Below are 23,647 nucleotides of genomic sequence, written 5' to 3'. Positions count from 1 at the left end.
CAGACACATATTATGCTCTTATTTATTAATGTCATAATATACAGGTGAAGGTCGGAAAATTTGAATATTTTGCGAAACTTAATTCATAGTAAATTCAACTTAAGGTGAAACAAATGTATTATTTCCCACTACATTCAAAGTGAGATATTTCAAGCCTTTATTTATAGTTTTGGTGATTATGGCTCACAGTTTATGATAACCCCAAATAGAAAATCTCAAAAAATAAAGGTTTAACATATATTGCTTTGCATGTAATGAGACTATGTAATATATTAGTTTCACCTTTTCAGTTGAAGTATTGAAATAAATTAACTTTTACACTATATACACCATATATTACCATACTTTTACACAAACATAGCATAGGGGGCTATTCCAGTTGCTAGTATGGTTGGCTGCCTGTCTGTACAGCCATGCAAGTTCAATGCTATTAAAGCACTTTAAACTTGAAATCAAAGCATTTTGTTTTTTTTTCGCATAAAATATATATATTTCTATGCATTTTAGAAGTTTTGGGGATGTCCCTTTTTTTGGCTCCTGCGCTGCTGAAATCGGGGCGCCCCTTGTTTCTATTTCTGAAAGGTGGCAACCCTAACCTCATACTGCTGCACCTTTCACTTTTTTTTAAACTGTATGTATGTTAATAAGAGCTGTTATTTGTCTATTTACTGTACAGTGAGCGAAAATAACCGAGTCAAATTCCCTGTATTGTTTGTCCTGACTTGGACCAAATAAACCTGATTCTGATTGTGACGTCCCTGTGTTGCTGCCCCGTCACGGTTCTCCCGGCCGCCAGGGGGCGCTGTGTGCGCGGAGCGCCGTCCGGCAGCAGCTATAAAAGCAACTCCAAAGAAGCCGAGGAGGGAGTAACGGGCAGAAACAGGAAGAGGGGAAACCAAACCAGCAGCACAATGACTTCGACCAGGAGACTATGTAAGGTAAAATAACACTCCACTACCAACTCACAGCTCCTGCGCAGTGTTTTAACCACTCGTGTGAGCTGTTCGTGGGGCGTCTGGAGACACAACCACGGAGAGGAAGCGGGTCCGTCTGTCGCTCGGGTGAAAATGAAAGGATAATGACGCCCTGACTGACAGACAGACAGAGCCCGGCGGGGGCCGGCGGGGACCGTGATTCAGCAGCTCCGCGGATGCGGGTCCGAGGACCGGCGAGGAGGAAGCAGCCGGCCGTGACGTCACACGCCGGCCGTGACGTCACACCCAGCTGAGCCTCAGTCGCATCTCCATGGAGAAGTTGCTGACAGATGCTGTCGGGTTATTTAACACAATAAATAACACCGTGTTCGGTTTTATAATCCCTCACTGAGGGAAAAGTAAACTGATGCTGTTGTTTTGGTTGATTAAAGGAGCATGAGGCAAGAATAAGAAATGAGACTCATTAGCGCCACGACGGCCGTCGGGGTCACTGCAGCAAACAGCGACGCCGGTGTTCTGCCAATTTCTGCTACCTGCCTTCTACGCATGCGCACAGTGGATTTTCAAAGTTTGATTGCCACACCAATCATTTCTTGCACCTAGGAATGGGCGATATTTTACCGTTCACGATAAACCGTCAAAAAAATTCCCCACGGTAAGAATTTGTCATCTCGTGGTAAAAACGATAAATTCCCGTTGATGTTTTTGTGTAAAGCGAAAGAAAGAAAGAAAGAAAGAAAGAAAGAAAGAAAGAAAGAAAGAAATGAGCCTGAAAGAAAGAAAGAAATGAGCCCGAAAGAAATGAGCCCGAAAGAAAGAAAGATATGAGTCGAAAGAAAGAAAGAAAGAAAGAAAGAAAGAAAGAAAGAAAGAAAGAAAGAAAGAAAGAAAGAAAGAAAGAAAGAAAGAAAGAAAGAAAGAAAGATATGAGCCAGAAAGAAAGATATGAGCCAGAAAGAAAGAAATGAGCCTGAAAGAAAGAAAGAAAGAAAGAAAGAAGGATAAATTCCCGTTGATAACGTTTTTGTGTAACAAACAAGGCGGATCTGAGAGCGAGATTGATTTATAGTTAAAGGTGGAGTTGAATTGGTAATTTTTAATCGTCATTTTTATCGTTATAGGGATAAATGCCAGAAATTATCGTGATTAAATTTTTTAGTCCATACCGCCCATCTCTACTTGCACCATGTAAAATTGATAATATGGGATGTTGAGTATTTGATCATTCAAAATACACTACCCATAACATGAATTGCATTACATAAAGAGATAAAGAGGAAAAAAAACTACAATTGCTTAATTTGATATTCATTCAGTCATTCGCCTTTATTTAAACAGGCAGGTCATTAATAACACATTCTTATTTACAATGACGACCTGGCAAGATACAAGGACCACTTGGAGGGGAAAAGGGAAGTGGGATAGGGAGTAATGCCGCGTTCCATTTGTCCTCGGAAGTCGGAATTTCCGAGTTCCGAGTCGGAATTTTCAACTGGAACGCCGCTCGAAGTGGGATTTCCTACTCGGAAAGTGGGAGAATCTTCACCACCCCCGAGTTAACATTCCAAGATGGCTGCCCCGGCTGTAAACAGTAAGTAGAAGAGAGCTGTGCTCCTTTCTGATTCCTCTTCATCCACCGTGTTTGAAAGTAGCAGAAGGACCGCATATTTGTCCAGAAGTTGCTTGTATTCGGACAAGGCAAGCGCTAGAACAGCTTTCGTGGACGTGGCCATCTTGTTTTCCGACTTTGTAACTGGAACGCTGATAACTCAGCTGTGACGCCATTCCTAGTTCCCAGTTCCGACTTCCGAGGTAAATCGAACGCAGCATAAAACACAGTAAAATTGTAGCTCTGCAAAGGTAGAAAACCATTAGGGAGCATTTTTCGGCAAAGGAGCAGAAATTGGCAGAACACCGGCACGGGAGCGCTACTTAGCACGTTAGGCCACTCCGACTCCTTGGTAATCTCATGTGATTTTCAAATCAAGCTCTAAATATGACTTACAATGTTATCTTACCTGGTCAGTAGGAAATGAGCCGTGTCAGCATCTGTTTTCAGTCCCAATTCAAGTTGAAGCTGCCTCCATGACTCAAACGTGTATCCAATGTTTACTCGTGTGGCTGCCCGTTTTTGGTCCTAATTTCTTTTCGACTCGCGACTTGTCTCTGATAAAGGCTGCGTTTTCTTCTTGGTATCACTTTTTAGTGGGCTTTGAGTGGCGCTGGGTCGTTTGCCGGCTGTGGAAGAATCCATGTCTACCCAAACCAAGCCGAGCGCCATCGAGAACGCGCATGCAGCGTCATTTGACGTTACATCCGCAGGACAGCGCGGGAAATTCGGGCCCAGAATTGCAGCGCATTTTGCAGCACACAGCCTGTTCAAAGCAACGGAGAGATACACTAGAGGGCTCATTCTTTTTGGTTTGGAACGCTTCATCTGACATCATTACTAGAAAACTTAAAACGTATACGAGTTTTTTTCATAAATCCTGCCTCATGCTCCTTGCAATTTTAGTAGATTAGGCTCAGTTGAACAGGTTAGTATTTCCTTCCTCAATAACTTGCATCTAAATATTTAGTTTATTTAAGTTAGCATCTACCTAATACACTTTTTGCCGGCAGAAGATGATAAAGAAATCGTTTGAGCCGTCTATAATTCCAAAAATAAAACGATGTACACATGCACAGCACCGTATGTACAGAAAAATACCTCAGATTTAATCATATAAAGACCATTTCCACCTTGATAAAACCACTTCCATTACTGTACGCCTATGTGAGCATGGGTTTTAAAAGAAAACCAGGACATACAGCAGCCTGATCCTGGACTGACCACAAGGGCGCAGACATATAAAGGCTGATTTATGGTTCTGCGTCAAAGTGACGCCGTCGTGAATCCTTCGGACTTCTCCGTCACTCCATTTCGTCGTGGTGCAGTACCCCCCGCGACCGCTAGGTCGCGATCTTTTCCTGAATGGTTTATCCGACTTTTCCGGTCACAGTGAATGAAAGAGATAAGGACAACTATTGTGCAAAAAAACAAAACAAAAAAAAAAATCACACATACACCACTTGCTACGTCACTGCGTGGTTCACGTTCGGGTACGTAAGCAGTCCTGGGCATTTCATGGATTTTTGTGAGATCAGGTTGAAAACGCGCACCGTACGCCGCGCGTCGCCGCGTACCCTGCGCCGTAGGCTCTGCGCTGGTGTAACGCGGAACCATAAATCCGCCTTTATTCTGGCGAGATCTGAAAAAACTTCGCAACAACGAGCAAGCGAGTGATTATGTACATTCACTGAGTGAATATTATGAAAGTAATATATATATTTCTCGCTAGAAATGTAATCAAAACGCATTTTTATGCAGAAACTAACTCAAAATATTGATTTTATTTACTAAAAAAATTAGAAATGTCCGCCATGTTTTTTTGTTTGATTCAGTATAAAATGATGACGTAAAGCATTCTGGGAAATTTTCTCTGGCCCTCCGTCGGCGAGTCAGCATCTGAAATCCCTCGCTGTGAACGGCTAGATTCATACACACTACCCCTCGTTATGCCCACTACCACTACATGCAAAGAGTAATTGGGACACCACTACCCTCACGGGAACGCGCAAAATTTAGGGGTAGGGCTGAAAAGTAGGGCGAGGGGGTGTATTGGGACTGGCCCTAAATCAGCATAAATTTTAAACTCTGTTAACCAAAAAATGGCCTTGCGTGAGTCCAAAGAGTTCAGAGTCTCTCTGTCTTTTACTTTCATCTTGACATGGTTGGTTTTGGTTTCTGTTGTGGTCTGGAATCCCCCTGAAGCTCTACCTGCTTCCTGAATCCGTCCACAATCCAGCTGAAGTAAAATTGATCACAACCTGATTCAGCTGGAAACAGGAAAGTATAGTTGGTCTGTAGTAGTTTTAGTCATTCCACATTGTTTGACCGTCGTGTATCGCCTTCCTCACTTTCCCGTTCTCTCTACATGCCTTTCATCGGCTTCAACAATGTTAACCCTCTGGAGCCGAACTAAAACGGCTCTGACTGAAATGAGGAAATAAGGCCTGCTCGTTCCGCATGTCCACAACATGGCGCCAGGAAAAAAAGACAAAAGCACTCTTCAGATACCTCTGGGTGATGTCACAGGGGGTTTGTCCAGTTCTTCTTATACGCTCTGTCATCATTCCCCAGGTCCTGTCCTCGAGGACTGCTGCCCAGCATGTTTTAGATGTCTCCCTGCTCCGGCTCAGCTGATTCAAATTAATTGATCACCACCAGCCTGTCATCAAGACTGTGAGGGAGACCTTTTGGGGGAGAAATGTTGTCCTATTCTTGTCTGATATGGACCGGAGCTGCCTACCAGTCCTGCACCTTCTGTGGTTTTCTTGGATTCTTCTATGAAGTAATGCTTTGCAGCTAGTAGTTCAGCGTCATCCCGCTGAACGATGGAAGGCCTTCTCTGAAAAACATTGCCTGGATGGGAGCAAATGTGGCTCTTTAAGTGGGATATACCTTTCAGGATTGATGTTTCTTTTCAAGATGTTGCAGCAGTCTCTTCCGTAGACACTTTGCACCTCCAGACCATCAAAGATGCAGATAACGAGCTGGGCAGTCTCTACTCTTCAGTCTGGAGGACATGGCATCTGTTGTTTTCATAAAGAATTTTAAATATGGATTCTTTTGACCACAGGGCACTTGTGCGCAGGGAAGACGGCAAAATATTTTTACTTGTATGAAACTGAAGATGCATAATACAAAACCTGACATTTACTTTTAGTTCAGTTTGTGGAAAATGGTTGGCCTGGCTTTCTTTTTAAAACTTAAACTGTTATAAAGCCTTACAAACTGTAACAATAGGGCAAATGCACAGCATTGTTTTGTATTTTGTCTTTCAAATAAGACAATTTTTTTCCAGTCATATGTTCCTCATTCAAGGTTGTTAAAAAAAATACTGCTATAATATCGTATCGTTATCGTGACCTCAGTATCTTGAGATTAGTGTATCGTTACACCCCTATATAGTGGTACAGGCCCAGGACTGCTGCAAGTTTTAGTGAGGGTAACTCACATTAGCTACCCAAGGGAACACGGGGAGAACATACAAACTCCACACAGAAAGGCCCTTTCGCCAACCTCACCCAGGGTGTGGGCGCTGAAGTCATGGGGGAACTAACACGCACTCAGCGTCCCCGGCAGGAATTCAACCCAGGACCTTCTTGCTGTGAGACGGCTGCACTACCACCGTGCCCCTGGTTTTTTTTTTTTTGAGAATCACTTCCATTGCCAAAGCAAAATTTGGTAACAACAAGAATATTGATATCGTATCGACTTGGGACCTAGTGTATCTGGAGGTCAGTGGTGTGTGTGTTTGTGTGTGTGACTCTGGAAAAATGCTACACAACTGGTGTATCAACAAGCAACAGGTCCACATAATTTTGCGTGACAACGCTGCTGAAGAACGGTATGGATGAGATGGGGGTGCAGAGCGTGGGCTGTGTCACGTAAAGTGAGTTCAATATAGTTTGCGGTGAACTGCATGCGCACAGCAGTGTTACAGCGGAGGCAAAGGGATAAAAGTTAAGCTACAACGGTGATTGAAAACCAAACAAAGCTGGCGTCTGTGTTGTCCTCTTTAGCTGAGCGTACAGCAAAATGCCGCAGGCTGGTGTCGTGGATTCTTGGTGACTTTGTGTGCATGAAATACAGTGAGAAGTACAGTCTAAGAAGAACATTACTGGCCTTACTTTATGACACTGACTTTTATTTGTTTACAAGCCTGTTGGGTATTTTAAGTTGAGCTTCTGTTTTTATTAACTGAGAAATCATTGACGCGATTTTTATCTACATCACTTTGTGTAGCAGTATCATGTCTGACCACCTGGAATGGCGTATACATCTGCAGTGCTACTGAGAATACAGTGTTAATGAGTGAGGACCGGCCAGTACGACTTGTAATACCACTTTGTCCCACTGGGGCGTGCAGATCCCATGTGGTCAGAAGAGGTTTGATTATGTCAAGCTGGAGTCATTAGCTCCTTCAGTTCATCTGCAGATTAATTTGTAACCATTTAGTCTTTTATTATAATGATAATAAAACCAAAGAAATGTGTTTAAAACCTGTAGTGTGTTAATATTTTGTTAATTAAAAAACAAAACAAAAAGGTTTTCTGAACTGTGGTTGTATTTGGCTGTGGAGAAACTGACCGGGCTGTTAAATGACATGACCGTTTGACCCGGCGCCTGTAAATGATTCATACAAGTTCAATCATTTCATGCATTTTCTTCTGATTTATTCCTTCAAATTGAATGCAGGAGCTCGATGATATTCGCAAATCTGGGATGAAGCACTTCCGCAACATTCAAGTGGACGAATCAAATTTTTTGACCTGGCAAGGACTCATCGTTCCTGTAAGTACTGACCTGAAGGAGTTTCAGCCTTTAATGTCCACATTTCTGCTTTTTCATTTTCCCTCTGGATCTTGAGAGCTTTATATTCGTCACTGATATCTAGTACAACCTCAAATGAACAACAAAATATATATATTTTTTTTTTTCATTGTGCAGTTATTAATGGCATTAATTAATTTGGGTAATACTAAGTATTCTTCCAAAGGTTTTAAGAGGGTAAGTTGCATCCAGGTGCTGTGAATCATCATCATAAAAGCAGTTTTGGCAGGTTGCTGCTCTGGAGTGTTCAGGTGTATAACAGAATGCCAGAAGGCAACATACAGCCAATCAGAGAAAGTAAGTGAATAACTGGATAATAAAAGAGTTGAGGTTCTTGAATAATGATCTGGTCAGAGATCAGACCTGAACCTGACTAATATGCTGTGGAGGGACCTTTCAACGACCTCAATTAATATGGTTTTGAAAAGAAGAGTCGAGCCAAGTTCCTCCACAATCACGTGAGACACTGATTAAGTCAAACAGGAAATAAACACTTCCTGTATCTGCTAAGTTAAGGTAATGACATGTCGATAAAGTTATGTTGTCCATATGATTTTTTTTTTTTTTTTTTTTTTTTTAAAACAAGTTCTTAAACTTTTATACAAAAAAACCATGTAGCATTTTAAGAGGAGCTCCTGTCTTTCAAACACTACCGTCCATTTGTTAGGGACTATTTTTAGCAGTGTATTAATGCTTGGCTGCCTTCGCGTTGATGCTACAGGCTCTTCCACCGTGCGGGACTTAGGATTGCCTGCATGGTTTTCATTTGTTCTTTGCGCTTCTTTACGCATCTTGGGTTGCATTTGTCTGACTAGACCCAGCATGATCACATGATTATCATTACACATTTACACAAAAATATAGGGTTAAGTAGTAGTAGTCCCTCCCATTATTTGCAGTAATTTCCCTTCTTTAATCTAACACTAGTTGCTTTTATCAAGGTTGTTGACTGCTTTAGGAACAGAGAAGGTCAAAAGAACCTGCAGTTCTTTTGAAAGTTCCTGGAACTAAATGTTAAAACTTAAGGGCAGATTTTTAAAAACTGTATTTTGAGCTGAATTTTTCTGAGAAACCACTTCCTTCATCTCTTTCTAGGACTGTCCTCCGTATGACAAAGGTGCCTTCCGGATCGAGATCATATTTCCCGCAGAGTACCCCTTCAAGCCCCCCAAGATCACCTTCAAGACAAAGATCTACCACCCCAACATTGACGAGAAGGGCCAGGTGTGTCTGCCCATCATCGGCGTGGAGAACTGGAAGCCGGCCACAAGAACCTGCCAAGGTGAGTCCACGTTTACCTGCTGGTGGGGGCGGGGTCTGAGATGGGTTCCAGATGATGACACGTGTGCTTGGTTGGTCCCGCAGTGATCCAGTGTCTCATCGCTCTGGTGAACGGCCCCCAGCCGGAGCACCCGCTGAGGGCCGACCTGGCGGAGGAATACACTAAAGAGCGTTCCAAGTTCATGAAGAACGCCGAGGAGTTCACAAAGAAACACAGTGAAAAACGACCCGTGGACTGACGGCGCAACACCGTCGAGCGATTGCCCGCCGGCCTCCTCTCCGTTTCCACGTTTGCCCCACCTCCATTCCTTTCCCTGCGTTTCCACGGAGATCGTGTACCTGTATTATCTAGCACTCGAATCATCCTCTGTGGAGATGCATGTCTCTGCTACAGCCTCCAGGTGTCACTGTTTGGTTGTTTATAACTTCTTTCTACTGATTTCTTTTTTGGGGAAAAAGAGGTGGCACTGTGGAAGGTCAAATAAGTTGAATAAATAAGTGCTGTTCTGCTTACTTAAATGTTGAATGTTATCTCAGATTAATCATAAGCTTCTGCAGACCTGTTTACACATTTTTATGCTTTGTGTGAGATGGCATCCAATGCCGTCTGTTTTCCCTCCTCATCCCGATGCCCTGTACTCTGTAAAATACCTTTTTCAATCAGTTCACTTCAACTTTGTTTTTTAAAGAAAAAGGAACAAAAAAATAAATAAATAAATATTCAAATGAGTTTAAATGTTTTTCTTCCACTTCTGTTCATGTCAGTTAAGCGGTTCAGTGGGTTTATTTCGCTCCCGAAAAAGCTGTAATCAAGAATCATTAAGTAGGACTTAAGATAAGCTGCAGCCAGATGGTGCTGACCATCGGCAGGTATGCAGACCTCAGCTGAAGCAGATGCTTTTGTAGTTTGTCTCAAGCATTCAGGTGTGTATTCGCATAATTCCAAGTGGGAAAGACATCAGCAATATTCTGAGAGAAGTAATTATACCTGCCCACGATTTTTATAATTTTATTTTGAGACACATTCCAGGTGCAGCTAGGGGTTGGAGTTGGTCTTGTTTGGTGGGTTCAGGTTCCCTCTCTGCTTTTTGCAGATGGTTCTGTTATCGAGCAGGGATCTTCAGGGTACTAACTTTTGCACATCTGTCTCAAAGGAACTGCATGAAAAGAAAAACCAAGGTTCCTATGTCTGAGGGCCGTTACATAGGCAAGGACTTCACCCGTTGCTACGGTCCGATAGCAAATGTTATGTCAAAAGCAGCAAAAAACAGAAACTTTTTGAAAGAGTTTATTTATGAAAGTCAGGGTTGGATTCAACTTGAGGTAGAATTTCTTTCCCTATAAGTGCAGATCGTGATAATTTACCCTAACGAACTGCAGTGTCAGCGGGAGACGTCGGCCTCCTCTGTAGTAGTTAAAGGGCGTCGCTATGCAGTTCTCTGTCCGTTCACGTTTCACTTCTTGAACTGAGAGATGGGAGCTGGAACTTTGAAGTCTTGGCCCTTTTCCAGCTTCTTCTCACATTCGATCAGGTAATGGACCCCGTCGACGAGCATCTGGACCAGCTCCACCTGAGGACACCAACCAGAGGTCACTTCTGCAGCGCTGCCAGAACCCATGACATGAGAGCAGATCCTCACCTCAGACTTGCCCAGACGGTCGTTGTTGGAGATGTCGAAGGTGTCGCCGGTGGCGGCCGTGTCGACTCCACCGGTGCCTCTTTTCTGCAGCCGCAGATTGTCCAGGAGGGTGGAGAAACGTGCGTCCTGCAGAGCGGTTCAGACCCACTATTAACTACAACAAAAAAAAGTTCTAACCGCTGAAATGTGGAAGTTAGTCATAGTTTGGGGTTGTTGGACACCTGTCAGTCACTGGGTGGACCATGAACTCCTTTGTAGACCTGAGTCTTCTAGATTTAAGTGAACCCATGTTCCTGCCACTTCTGGGAAAAAAAAGTATTCTCTACATCCATCTCTGTGATATCCATCCTTTCATCTATGTCACTCACAAGCTACTTCTCTAACTCGCATCCCTGCAGTGGATCATAGCCACTAAAAGATTGTTGCACCTTCAATTTCTAGCTTCAGACTCATCACTGACACTCTTCACCTCCAGAAGATTCCCAAACAAGCTCCTCCCTCTGGATAACCCTTCCTCCGGTCCTCTTCCCGTCAGCTCCATGACAGAACAGCTTCAACCCATCATCCCCCTCTAGGTCGACAGCACCGATAGCGTTCGTTAACCCGGGCCTCAGACGGTCTGGTATGGAGTTACTGGGTTCTGATGATTTCATGTTTAGTTTGGTCTAGGTTTTTACGTCCGATGCTTTTATCTGGGCTTGGGACCGGCTTACAAACACTTGCTTGTGAGTGACCCCCTGAAGCTTCATTCCTTTTAAATAAATGATGACGCGGTGAAAAACGTCATATGTTAAAGTTCATAAAAGCTTCTACTTGTCTGATGCTGAGACTCACTACGATCAGTTGTTTTTTTTGCTTTCATATAAAACAAAAAACAGAGGGATTAATAACATTTGAACTGTGCATACATTTTTTAGGGACTATTTTGAGCAGCGGATTAGTACACATGGATTTCCTGGGAGTATTTTGTGAAAGCAGAAAGGTCCTTGTGGGTTTGAGTGTAATTTGCTGTGGTTTTTATAACTTTAGGATAAAATGGAGCTCAAGAGGAATAATGTGTGTGGAACTGGGTATGAAAATATCTACGGAGATTATATCTGAGAAGATGCTGAGTAAAGAGGTTAAATCTGTCTGGAAGTGTGTCTGAGGTCTGGACGTGCATGACCTTGCTGAGCTTCGGCAAGCGAACGTGCACGCCCGCCCGGAGGCCGGTGCCCAGGTTGGACGGACAGGTGAGGACGTAGCCCAGACGCTCGTTCCACATGAACTCCCAGCCTCGCTCCTGGATCAGATGCTCCACCTGCCAGAGACAACACGGCATCACTTCACACGCCTCATTTAAGGAACAACAATAAGTATATATTTGTAAATCACTTCAGTTTTTCTGCTCTTGCTTCAAATTCACGACTCGTGAGGAAATATTACCAATCAGTCTTTATTTGTGCCATAATGGCACAAATAAAGAAATCAAAATGCATTGTGGGACAGGTAGGTGTTAAGAGTGAAAAAAACTAGAAAAATAAAAACTTTGCAGCTGAGATGGAGGTAATAAAATAATTTGAATTTTTAAAGTATTTTTTCCTTTATAAAAAATATTTTTTATTTCAAGTAAGAATTCAGAAATCTTGAATTTAGGAATTGACTCATTTTCAGTTAAAAAACAAAAGAAATTGCGACTTTATATACTCACAAATTTGCAAGAAAATCGTTCTGAATTACAATCAGTGATTGGCAATAATTAGTAATTATGATAAGGATTACTGAAAACCTTCCTAGTGAAGCGTTTAAATGTTTTTATTTAGGATGCTACAAATGGAGGCAGTTTAGGGTCAGTTTAGCTTTCCGTAGACCGGATAAAACAAACCTCTTGTGATGTCACTCAAAGGCAGCCAGTGTGAAGACAAACTTGAATGAGCAGAATGAATCGAAACGACTTAATCTGGACCCTAGTGGTCAGTAAAGGCGCTGCAGGTCTGGATCCAGACCCTAGTGGTCGGTAGAACAACTGCAGTGTTTTCCAGGTCCTCACTGATTGGTAAAGCAGATGTGAGCCCAGATGTAATTTCTCCCCACATACACTCATGTACTTGAAGGCTGACCTTTTAGCAAGGGGGGGGGGGGGGCTAGTGACTACAGGAACCATGTACATCTGCATCATCCAGAATCCAGAATACCTGCTTGAGTCCTCTGCAGAACCTGTCAAACACTCTCTTCATGTTGCCGCCCTTCTCCATGGAGATGACCCTGGTGTGGTCTTCCTCATTTACCCAGATCAGGAAGGTCTTCTCATTGTTGTGCCTGAGGAGAAGCAGCTACAACAACTCAGTATTTGATGAGACGAAGTCTGTTTTTAAATGTCAGCTCTGATGTTCATGCTGCTCATCTGTGCATAAGTAACTTGAGCGTGCACATGTACCACACGTTTAATTCTTGTAGCAGCTGGACTTCTTACTTCTATAAAGATATATAGTATATATATAGTAATAATAATAAATGGTCACACAGCAACAAGCATGCAGGGAGCCGAGCAGACCATACCAGATGCCCCTGGCGTCGGGCCAGTCTCTGGCCATAAAGGCACATGTCAACAGAGGAGAGACTGGCTTGTCAAACAGGAAGTGGTCCTAGAGACGGAGGAAACAAGGCTAGAGGGATGACTTAGTTTGGACACACTAGAATGAACTTCACAGACCAATGAAAGGGTTTTAATTAGATCCCCCTGGTAGGAGGGGACTCTGGTCATGAAGGGGGTGGTAAGTACTGAACACGTTAGCTTATCAACAAGATAGCAATCCTTAATATGAGGCATCCTTAATCAATCAGAGCAGGAAGTTCTGTAACTGTCCAGGACTAACTACTTCCTGATTCTGATCAATTCAGATGTTATTTGAGAAAAATCCACCTTTGAATCAATATAAAATCATACATTTAGACTCAATTTTATTGCGCCAACACCTAAATACATTATTGTTCCACAAAAAGGTACATTTTGTAAAATCAAAGAAATATTATATTTGCTAAATATTGTCTTTCTACCTTTTTCCTATTTCTTAATTGAAAAAGGAAATCTATTTTAATGTACTGATTGTTGTATCATTCTATCGTGTAATGTGAGTCAACAATCAGAAGCATTGGTGTCCTTTGATTTGTTTGTAGTTGCCTAACTAGTGACCCTGTAAGATCTCCAGTCTTTTCAAAATCGTAAGTCAAAAGTGTGACTTATTTTGTTATGTTCATTCAGTTTACAACTTTTAAATCTCATCCATCTGCAGTCACTGGTGGTGTTCCTCAGAGATCTGTCCTGGGGGCCCTTCACTTCATTGATTTACCTTCTCTTGCCCATATTTAGTTTAACACTTGGTTCCACTGCTGTGAAAGTCTACAAGGGTCATATTCAGACGTTCCTCTCTCCTAAACCAACCTCCATTCTTCTTGAAATAAAGGCCTGGTTCTCCAGTAGCATTCTCAAACTTAACAGTCATAAAACCAAGGTTCTCCTCACTGATACTAAATCCACTGTGACAGTCTTTCCATGGCCACTTACAACGCTTTCATGAGTTCTTCCTCTCAGGTTAATAGTCTGAGTCTCATATCAATAACATCACTCTGTCTGCATGTTTCCTTCTTTGAAATGATTTTATGTTGACTTGCTGCTCACTAATTTTAATTCCCAAGGTTCTGATTTTAGTCTCTGTAAATGTGTTATTAATTTTGTCTATTTAATGTTGCATTGTTTTTATTCTGTAGGCTATTGTAAGATGAGTGCTCTGAAAGGTTAGCCCTTTAAAAACCTTTCTAAAGTTCTTGCAGTTGTCTAGTCGGTGGTCGGTGTAAGAGACAAAAAGTGAGCCTTTCTTGTGACTCTGGGCTATCGATAACTCACATCAATAAGTTGCTGCTGCTCCTTGTCTGTCATGTCTCCCAGGCTGTAGTAGCGTCCAGCCAGGTCACCCTTCAGACCGGCCAGAGCCATCACCACCACCCGCTCCACCTCACGACGCTCAGCCCTTGAACAGGCTGGGGGTAGGCTCAGTCCGCGGATGCTGCGACCAGTCCGGACACGGGATGACAGAACATAATGGTCATCGAACACACCGTGGGTTAGCTGGAGGTAGAGGGAAGAAAGAGAACACTTTGTAAACTCTGCTTTATTAGTAAGAGTCAAATATATTAGGAAGGGTGGTGGAGCTACAACCTTGGAAGAATCCAGGTCAGTGGGATGTTTCATGGTTCTGGGGTTGTAGCCATTGTGTCTGTCTTTGATGATGGGGTCAAATAGTTCGGCAAAAACCTGAAGGTAACAGTAAAGTCATTGGTGGTAAGACCTGATAGTAAAAGTACATACAGCTACGTGCAGCCCGGTAAATCCACCCACTGACTTCAGTACCAGAGTTATTATCGTTCACGAAAACGAACGAAATAACGAAAACTAAAATTGAAAAAACAATTTCGTTAACTGAACTAAATAAAAACGAAAATTAAAAGACAAAACGATAACTAACTGAAACTATATTGCATGTTTAGAAAACTAACTAAAACGAACTGAAATTATAGATATGATTTCCTCAGTTTTCGTCCCTGTCAATATAAGCCTCTTGGTATGATCAATTTATTCCGCTGGCAGCTATGGCACCTTAACGCCTCACGGTCCGTGACGTCAAAACTAAAACTAATAAAAACTAAACTAAAACTAAGCATTTTTGAAAATATGAAAACTAATAAAAACTAGCAAACCCACACTAAAAACGAATTAAAACTAACTGAATTGAAGGAGAAGAAGTCAAAACGAAATAAAACTAAACTAAAATGAAAAATTCAAACTATTATAACCCTGTTCAGTACCGATGGAGAGTTTGAAAAAGATATCAATTTCATAGCAGTAGACCTGTATTCCAGAATATTTCAAATTTTAAAGTAGAAAGAGTTATTTATTCATAGAAAAATGACCCAAACACATATCATTGAGGAACACCTGTGTTAACCCAGTCTTTCTGAATCAGCTCTATCCTGAAACTGTGTGCTGTTACCTCGTAGCTCTCCTCGTCACCGGCCACAGCGCCCACTGTCTTAATGAAAGGGTGTCCAGGATTGTCGACCCCGGTTTGGATGCACTGGTCCAGGGTCCAGTTGTTGGGGGTCAGCTTGTCCCTCAGTTTGGCATAAATGGCCGGAGTCAGACATGTAGCCATGCAGTTGTTGTGTTTCCTCAGGTCAGGAAAGTCAGCACTGCAGTAGAAGAATTGGAGAGATTTTTTTAATTGTATACCCTTTTAAATGGTCAGTTTCAGTCAAAAGAACAAATCCTTAATTATTCATTGTTTTATAAAATGTTATCAGATTAAAAAAAAGTTAAGGTACTGCAGGCCTGGATCCAGACCTTTTTTTTTTTAATTTAACCTTTATTTAACCAGGAAAAGAAACCCATTGAGATTAAAAATCTCTTTTGCAAGGGTATCCTGGCCAAGAGGCAGCACAAGATTTCAAATATTAAAATTTACAGAGGTGTAATATGAAATATTAAAATCAAATAAAATCAAATGAGACAAAAAATGGAAATAATTTTAAACAGTTACAAAACAGAGATGCTGTTTCAAGTGCACTCATTCTGGACTTAAACTCGCTCAGTGGAATAAGTTCTGTTATTTTTAGATCCTTTTGAAGTTTGTTCCACGTATAAGGGGCAGAGTATATGAATGCTCTTTTTCCTTGCTCTGTGCGCACACATGGAACAGAAAGCAATAAATGATCATTAGAGCGTAGTCCATAACAATCAACATTGTTAGTGGTCGGTAGAGGAACTGGGTTTGGATCCAGATGTACCAGGTGTTATAATGAAGGAGAATGATCTGAATAACTGACAACTGGACCCCCCCCCCCCCCCGATCTGTAGGGGTCAAGACTAACCTTTCAATTACCAACCATCTGGAGTGCGTAAGGAGGGCAGGAAGATAGGGGGAGGGTTACAAATAGTGTTACAAGCTTAAGTGAAAGTGAGTGAAAGGTAACTCAGCTGAAACCTGAGAGCGTCACTGATCCTGCAGGACTTTCCAGTACATCTGCCATGACCCCTGTCACCATTTCATGCTGCAAGATATATTTATACTTGCAGCCTGCTGATACAGTACTGATCATCTAAATGTCAATAAGTCATCATTTGTGTATTAATATCACATTTAAGTCAGTCATGTGAAGCACACGGCTGCTCCCTGTGTAGTCAAGGCCCATAACTACAGTACGGAATGTTCAAGATGCAACATTTAGCTCAGTAGTCTGACACAAACCTGGTAGTGAAGGAACCAGGGTTCCTCTATCGACCACTAGGGGCTGGATCCAGGCCTGCAGGTCATTTACTGACCTCTAGGGGCTGGATCCAGGCCTGAGTTATTGACGCCCAAGTTAAAATGTCAAACTTTACAGCAGAATTAAACACATTTACAGCCCAGGACAAAGCACAGGATTGGTCTCCGTAGTAAGATCTCACTTCCATGACAACTCTGAGACGGGTGAAGTTTTTTGTACCACGTGAGGGGAATTTTTACTAACCAATAAATGTATGTCTAATATAGGGTTGCCACCCGTCCCGTAAAATACGGAATTGTCCTTTATTTGAGAAAAAAATGTTGCGTCCCGTATTGAACTAATACGGGACACGATTTGTACCGTATTTTCATTAACTTTTACACCATATTCTAGTTGAATTATTGAAATAAATTAACTTTTACACCATATTCTAGTTGAATTATTGAAATAAGTTAACTTTTACACCATATTCTAGTTGAATTATTGAAATAAATTAACTTTTACACCATATTCTAGTTGAATTATTGAAATAAGTTAACTTTTACACCATATTCTAGTTGAAGTATTGAAATAAATGAACTTTTACACCATATTCTAGTTAAATTATTGAAATAAATGAACTTTTACACCATATTCTAGTTGAATTATTGAAATAAATGAACCTTTACACCATATTCTAGTTGAATTATTGAAATAAATTAACTTTTACACCATATTCTAGTTGAACTATTAAAATAAATTAACTTTTACACCATATTCTAGTTGAATTATTGAAATAAATTAACTTTTACACCATATTCTAGTTGAATTATTGAAATAAATGAACTTTTACACCATATTCTAGTTGAATTATTGAAATAAATTTACTTTTACACCATATTCTTCACCTGTAGGCTATATTACATCTGGGCTGATATGGACATACAGTAGCATAGGAGGATATTTCAGTTGCTAGTATGGTTGTCTGTCTGTACAGTCATGCAAGTTCAATGCTATTAAAGCACTTTAAACTTTAAATCAAAGCATTTTGTTTTTTCATATAAAATAAACACATTTTTATTCAGTTTAGAAGTTTTGGGGCTTTTTTTTGGCTCCTGCGCTGCTGAAATCAGGACGTCCCATTTCTATTTCTGAAAGGTGGCAACTCTAGTCTAATACGAGGTGTAGCTTTCAATTGACAGTTGCCTCAGTCGGTATCTAGCCATTATCACTTCATCAGTCATCGTCGTCCTATGAAGCGCCGGCTAAATGCAGCAGTGATTTTTGATTTCGCCAAAGAAGCAACACCTGAAATGTGGTTATTCTGCTGTAAACGTCTGCCTGCGGCTCTGTTGATACTTAACGAGCTGGTAGCCACAGTTAACTTTGATTGACATATAGTGGGTGTGTCCCCTTTAGCTTCCCTGGCAACATTATAGCTCACAGTGGGAAGACAAAGAGGCTTCAAAACGGTTCTTCAGAAACCAACGGGTTACGTGACCCACACTTAGTCCATTGTATTTACGTTCGACACCGAGCAGCATTACAAAAGAAAAGGCTTCAAAAGCACGCTTCAGAAACCTGCAGAAGACTTCACAGTCCAGTTGTTCTTCACCAGCCTGAGATTCTGGCCTGTCTTACCTGGGAGGATAGAGCTTCTTCTTTGTGTCCGCTAGAAGAGAGCTGTTCTCGTTCAACAAGAAGCCAGTGGCCAAGGTTCCTGCTCCCAAGCTGGCCATCAGCATGGCAGTGTTTCGGCCGGAGACCAGACGCCTGAAAGAGTTTGCCATCTTTCTTCTAGATGGGTAACTCGAGTATCTCAGTAGAAAAAGAACTAAAAAAAAATAGAGCGAATTAGCCACACATGATTTTGTACCAATATTTAAAAAACAACATTTGGTTGAAATTATATACCGTATTTTCTGGACTATAAGCCGCTACTTTTTTCATGGGTTTTGAACCATGCGGCTTATACAAAGGTGCGGCTTTTCTGTGGATTTTTCTTCCACCGCTAGGGGGAGTGCTAACCGGAATTAGAATCAAAACTAAGACAAAATAAATGCAAAGAAGAATACACTACTTCTTCTTTAGCAGATAGAAGTAGGTAGAAGCAGATTTCAAATAGATAAATAGATAAATAAATACCGGTTATTTTCTCTTGGTTTTGTCCAGTTTTAATCAGCAAAGTTGCTGCCGTGTTAAAAGACACTGTTAGGAAAGGATCTATTTAGGTACAAACATGTACATCATTTACAGTTCAAAATCCTTCTGTACATGTAGTAAATATCTAATCTAACAACATAAATATCTGCGGCTTGCATATCTTTTTTTTTTAAATAGAGCGGATGCGGCTTATATACAGGTGCGGCTTATAGTCCAGAAAATACGGTAATTTGAATTGAAAACTTTCAGTTTTAAAGTAAATTCACAGAAGTCCTGACTTAGAAGTTCCCTGTTGTTAAAACTTGACAGGAGACTACCACTCTTATCAGTTACGGCACTGCCGAGGTCTGTGTGGACACATTTGTGTTTTGGTATGCGTATGAGCCAGAGACTCGTACTAAGACTCTCGTACTCAAGATAGGTTTGACGTGGGATATGGAGACTGTTGTGAGAACCAGGTGTGGCCTAAAGGCCCAAATAAAATGAAGAATTGGGTCATGCCTGGTGGATATGTGGCCAGGTCTACACAACCTCACTGGCAACGTGGGTTTCCATTAGCCAAGGTCTGGTGTAAAAGCCAAGGAAACTGGAATTTAACTGAGCCAAACTCGTCCGACCTTTTTAGCTCTTGAGTGATGGACTTAGTAGGATCCACTGACTTTGCAAATTACTATTCCATGCCATCTAGTTGTGGTAGTGCACCAATTTCATTTGCCAACTGCCTATTAATTAAAGAACATTGTGAAGAAGGAGAATAAATGGATAAAGAACCAAACTGGAACGATGAACTAGCTGAGATGCTGAGTTGCTGAGCGTAGAAAAAGTTCTGCTCTGACTTATACAGTAATTAGGGTGTGAACCCAAAGAGCACGTTGTGACTGGAGGCGGGAGTCCTCTGAGTTTCAGTTTGTGTACTTGGCGATGGATAAGTAGAGACCACTATTACTCAAAGTTACATTGCTGAAGAACGCCATCCCCTGCCTCTAGCATGCCCACCCCTGTTGTATTTGTGATAAAGAAGTGTGTTAGATGTAGACGCCATGAACTTTCTTCCTTTTGCTTTCATTGACAGTAGAAAGTGGGGCTCAGCTTGGATCGAGCATCCTGGACGAGCACTCCTCCATCCATCCTCATTTCAGATGTCAACACTAAAACTACATTTTTAAACGAGTAATGTCAGAGCTAATGTCGGAGCGGATGCTCAATAAGCCGACGATCGGCTAATTGACCCGGGTCTCTGGGTTTGGGGCCTCTCAGGAGTGCGTCACGGCAGAGGTGCGAGCACAATCAATCAATCTGAAAGGGTGGAAGGTAGTTTGGATGATGGAAAAAGCGGTTCGCCAGTTAGCTCCTGTAACCGCTGGTAACCGTTGGGGCTAACTGGATCTAACTAAAGATAGATGGAAGAATCCTGAAATGATTTGCCGTGATTTCTGGCTTCTTCAGCCGATCCATGGCAGCTGCGGCTCTGCCGGCAAACATTTGTCTTGATGAATATATATATATATACACAAATATAGATGTTTCTAAATAGGGCTGTTCGATTTTGCCCAAAAATAAAATCTCGATTTTTTTCTCTCAAAATCCGATTTTCGATTACGATTATTTTGTGAATTGACAAAAGGCAAAGAAATGATTTCAAATATGCTGTTTTTTTATTGAACATTTGCCCCATTGGGCTTTAAGTGCAAACTTTGCTCTTACTAAACCAAAAATGAATGAATAAAGTGCAAAACTCTGTAAAATAAGTTGAAAAAAAGTTTTAAAAAATATAATAAAATATAAAGTTTTATCTCTGGGGAAAAAAAAAAATCAGCAAATCAGCACTTGCAAACATACAGTAAGTTATATTTCCAATTAAATAAAACAAGACATTTTCTAATTAAACTAAACTGGGTCTTTGCATGCTAAATAATAATGCAACCCATGAAGGAGGTAGAATGTGTAATGTCAGTCATTACATTTGCTGTTCACATTTGCAAGTTTTTTGCAAGGAACACGAGCCGGTCTACCGCATCTGGCTTGAGGGATGCCCGGTGGCATGTTACAACGCCCCCTCCTACACTAAAGAGCCTCTCTGATGGGGCACTTGTCGCAGGTATTGAGAGGTATTTCCATCAATCATTAATATGTGTGCAGACAAGGTAAAAAATAAATAAATAAATAAAAAAAAAAAAAAGGTGAAAAATCGATTTTACGATTTTCACGTTTTAACATCGTTCTAATTACATAATCGCAATTACGATTTAAAATCGATTAATCGAACAGCCCTATTTCTAAAAATCGCCAGGGATTTGGGATTCTGACTTCAGGTCTCAGTGTTTCCTTGGTTCTTCTTTTGTCTCTGGATTCAGTTATTTTTGACAGAGCTGCTCAGAACCATCTTGAGCTTGAAGACCCACTTGGAGGTCCTGGAAGGTCACAGCACAGCCACAAAGTGTCTGTGACGCTGCACCCTAATATGGAGGGAAGCTGGAACGGTGTCATCTCTCCCAGTGATCCAGGTCAGAGGGGGAACAATTTCAGATCTGGACAAAGTGAACTGATGCCTCGGGAGTCACCTGGTCAGCCACATGATTTCCCTCTGCTGCTTTTATCTCCCTCCATGACTATTTTTTTCCTTTCTCCGTGCAGGTTGGAGGCTGCTCTTTCTCTGGGTCAGTGGTGGCGTTATTTATAGACCCGGGGCGGACGTGCGGATCCAGGGACTCTGTGCCAAAACCAAAGCCCCTTCTGGCTCACATGCACAATGACATTCTGCAGGGGTCACAAGACCAGAACCTCACAAGGCTCATGCCATGGGGGGACAGAGGGCAGGAGAAGCAGAAGACCAGACAACCAGAAGAAACACAGAAACTGTCTTGTTGTTGAAATGACGCCATAAAACCACAGTTGAAGGACCGTACCTTTCTCCTGAACTCTTTAACTTGATAACTAGAACCACCTTTGAGGGGTTTAGGCTCTTTTTCAGCCACATGCATTCTGATTCCAGAGTTCATGTAAACCCAGAAACATTTAAGTTTACCTTTGAACAATATTGCTGAAAACAGAGCCTAAAATGGTCAAAACGCGTAAGAGACATGAGAAAAGAGGGGAGCTTACCTGAATGAAAGCTGCTGCCTTCTGCCTGAAGGCTGCCGTCAAAAAGCTTTTCAGTCTCCTCTCAAACTGGCTCCACCCCTCCACATGAGATCAAAAACTGGGGTCCAATCATAAGTTCAGACACAGACAGTTATGAACCAATGGCGGTTCGGACCACCCATGCAGCACCATGACCACCGGGGGTCCGGTATCATGGTCCAGTTTGACCTTGATATTCTTACATGATCGTTTTCTGTCTCCAAGAGTTCTCACACACTAAAACACTCTGCGGCTCCAAGAAAACACAAGAAAGTACAGGGCCAGCTTTAAACACTGCTACTACAGACGGCTGCAGAGGTTCTGGTTGTTCTCCGGTTCAGGTGTCCTCAAGAGTTAGTGGACACTGGACCTTTCAGTGAGAAGTGTTTGTGTCTCATGCTTCAGAGCGTAGTTCAGAGAGCCAAACAACGGTGTCAATCGCCTTCATAAAGTCACAACACTCAAGGTCATGGTCGAGTGTATTCATCCAGAACATTTCATTTAAAAGCCAAAACATGGAGCTAGGTACTTTACAGTGGAGTAAAATTATGATTGAAAAACAACGAGGTGAGAAATAATAATGAGGAGAAACAGAAACAGAAGTAAGTAGTCTGGTTTAGACTCTCAGTGGTCCGGGTTGTGGTAACTACCAGACACTTGAATGGAAATAACTGCACGTCCGCAACCTTTGGCCGAGGATGCTTTCCGGATGGCTCCTAACCCAGAACCTGGAATGCTGGGGCTCGACCGTATATTTCTTTATTTGAATATGGGTGTTTGTGAAGCTGAAACGAGGACTAACAGAGCCCATGCTGGTATCTGCAGTCAAGCATCTTAGTTGGACCGACTAGGTTCCAGCGGACATCCACTTGGAGGCGTCCTGCAGCGACTCAGGCCGGAGGACATCTACACCAGGACGTCTTGTTGCTTCAGTAGGGACATCGGAGATAACCGCTGTGTTTCGCTGATGCTCCTACAGTAGCTTTAGTGTACAAGTTTTGATCATGCTGCTAATTTAGGTTTTCTCCTTCCAACCTGGGAATAGTCCAACTTCTACATAAAACTTCTCCGTTACATCTACTCTGTTACACCTACTACACACCTCACCATCACCATTGTTAGAAGGAAAATGTGCTCATGTCAAGACGACCTGCTTATGCCAAGACGTCCTTATTGTTAATCAACTATATTTAACATTGCTTTATCTTATGAATGTTAAACAACTATGTGCGAGCAATAGGACCTTGCTTTATCTCATGAATGTTGAGTTGAATGATGAGTGTTTTCTCTCCAACAACCATGTTGCTCTCTTACTAATTTTATCCCCTGCTTGACTCTTAAATGTAAATATGATTCACAACATTAAAACTGCAACGAACTACGTGCAGGGGCGCCTCCAAAAATGTTTCATAGGGGGGGCCAGATGGGGCCACTTAAATTCTTGGGGTGGACACCAAAACTAAAAGCCGTCATTACAGGATTGTATTATACTGTTGTAGTATAAGGGCTCAGAAATACTTAAAACAATGCCTACTGATATACTTGGGTTTATTACGGAAGAGTATTAGGGCCATGCAAGAGAAAAAATATTTGAGAGGGGAAGATTCTTTTTTATTGTGCACTTCGAGAAAAAAGTCGAAATGTTGAGATTAATGTTGAAATACAATTTTGTGAATAAAGTTGAAATACATTTCGTCTTTTTTCTCGAAATTCTACTTCAACATTAATATCTACATTTCGACTTTTTCCTCGACATTTTGACTTTTTTCTCGACATTTTGACTTTTTTCT

At 41.6% G+C, this 23,647-nt stretch overlaps 2 protein-coding genes across 3 annotated transcripts; one reads left to right on the top strand and one right to left on the bottom strand.

Moving 5' to 3' along the window:
- Positions 1-835: 835 nt before the first annotated feature.
- LOC133455124 (ubiquitin-conjugating enzyme E2 L3-like) lies at positions 836-9,384 on the top strand. Its single transcript, XM_061733999.1, has 4 exons — positions 836-938; positions 7,240-7,335; positions 8,470-8,656; positions 8,740-9,384. Exons 1-4 carry the CDS (start codon positions 912-914, stop codon positions 8,892-8,894), a joined length of 465 nt encoding a protein of 154 aa, XP_061589983.1. The 5' UTR covers positions 836-911; the 3' UTR covers positions 8,895-9,384.
- A 543-nt stretch (positions 9,385-9,927) lies between these two features.
- ckmt2a (creatine kinase, mitochondrial 2a (sarcomeric)) lies at positions 9,928-21,949 on the bottom strand. 2 transcript variants are annotated; one of them, XM_061733997.1, is made up of 9 exons: positions 21,840-21,949; positions 18,216-18,408; positions 15,323-15,521; positions 14,179-14,586; positions 12,834-12,919; positions 12,470-12,593; positions 11,461-11,595; positions 10,296-10,421; positions 9,928-10,226 (listed from the first exon to the last, which is right to left on the bottom strand). In XM_061733997.1, exons 2-9 carry the CDS (start codon positions 18,362-18,364, stop codon positions 10,110-10,112), a joined length of 1,344 nt encoding a protein of 447 aa, XP_061589981.1. In that variant the 5' UTR covers positions 18,365-18,408; positions 21,840-21,949; the 3' UTR covers positions 9,928-10,109. The 2 variants fall into 2 exon arrangements, with proteins under 2 accessions (XP_061589981.1, XP_061589982.1); XM_061733998.1 differs by lacking the exon at positions 21,840-21,949 and having other exon boundaries at positions 14,179-14,400; positions 14,491-14,586; positions 18,216-18,438.
- Positions 21,950-23,647: the final 1,698 nt, after the last annotated feature.

This window comes from Cololabis saira, chromosome 11, assembly GCF_033807715.1.
Source record: "Cololabis saira isolate AMF1-May2022 chromosome 11, fColSai1.1, whole genome shotgun sequence".
Taxonomy (NCBI): Eukaryota; Metazoa; Chordata; class Actinopteri; order Beloniformes; family Belonidae; genus Cololabis; species Cololabis saira.
This window is presented reverse-complemented; position numbering and strand designations above follow the sequence as displayed.

What these genes read in the sequence shown, in the direction of transcription:
- LOC133455124 (XM_061733999.1), top strand. Translation starts at nt 912, where the DNA reads ATGACTTCGACCAGGAGACTATGTAAG. An exon ending in CGACCAGGAGACTATGTAAG is followed by an intron (nt 939 to 7,239) that starts GTAAAATAACAC and finishes AATTGAATGCAG; the next exon opens with GAGCTCGATGATATTCGCAA. An exon ending in GGCCACAAGAACCTGCCAAG is followed by an intron (nt 8,657 to 8,739) that starts GTGAGTCCACGT and finishes TTGGTCCCGCAG; the next exon opens with TGATCCAGTGTCTCATCGCT.
- ckmt2a (XM_061733997.1), bottom strand. Translation starts at nt 18,364, where the DNA reads ATGGCAAACTCTTTCAGGCGTCTGGTCTCCGGCCGAAACACTGCCATG. An exon ending in AGCAGCAGCAACTTATTGAT is followed by an intron (nt 12,920 to 14,178) that starts GTGAGTTATCGA and finishes CTCCGTCTCTAG; the next exon opens with GACCACTTCCTGTTTGACAA. An exon ending in GCTTGCCGAAGCTCAGCAAG is followed by an intron (nt 10,422 to 11,460) that starts GTCATGCACGTC and finishes ACCGCTCTGCAG; the next exon opens with GACGCACGTTTCTCCACCCT.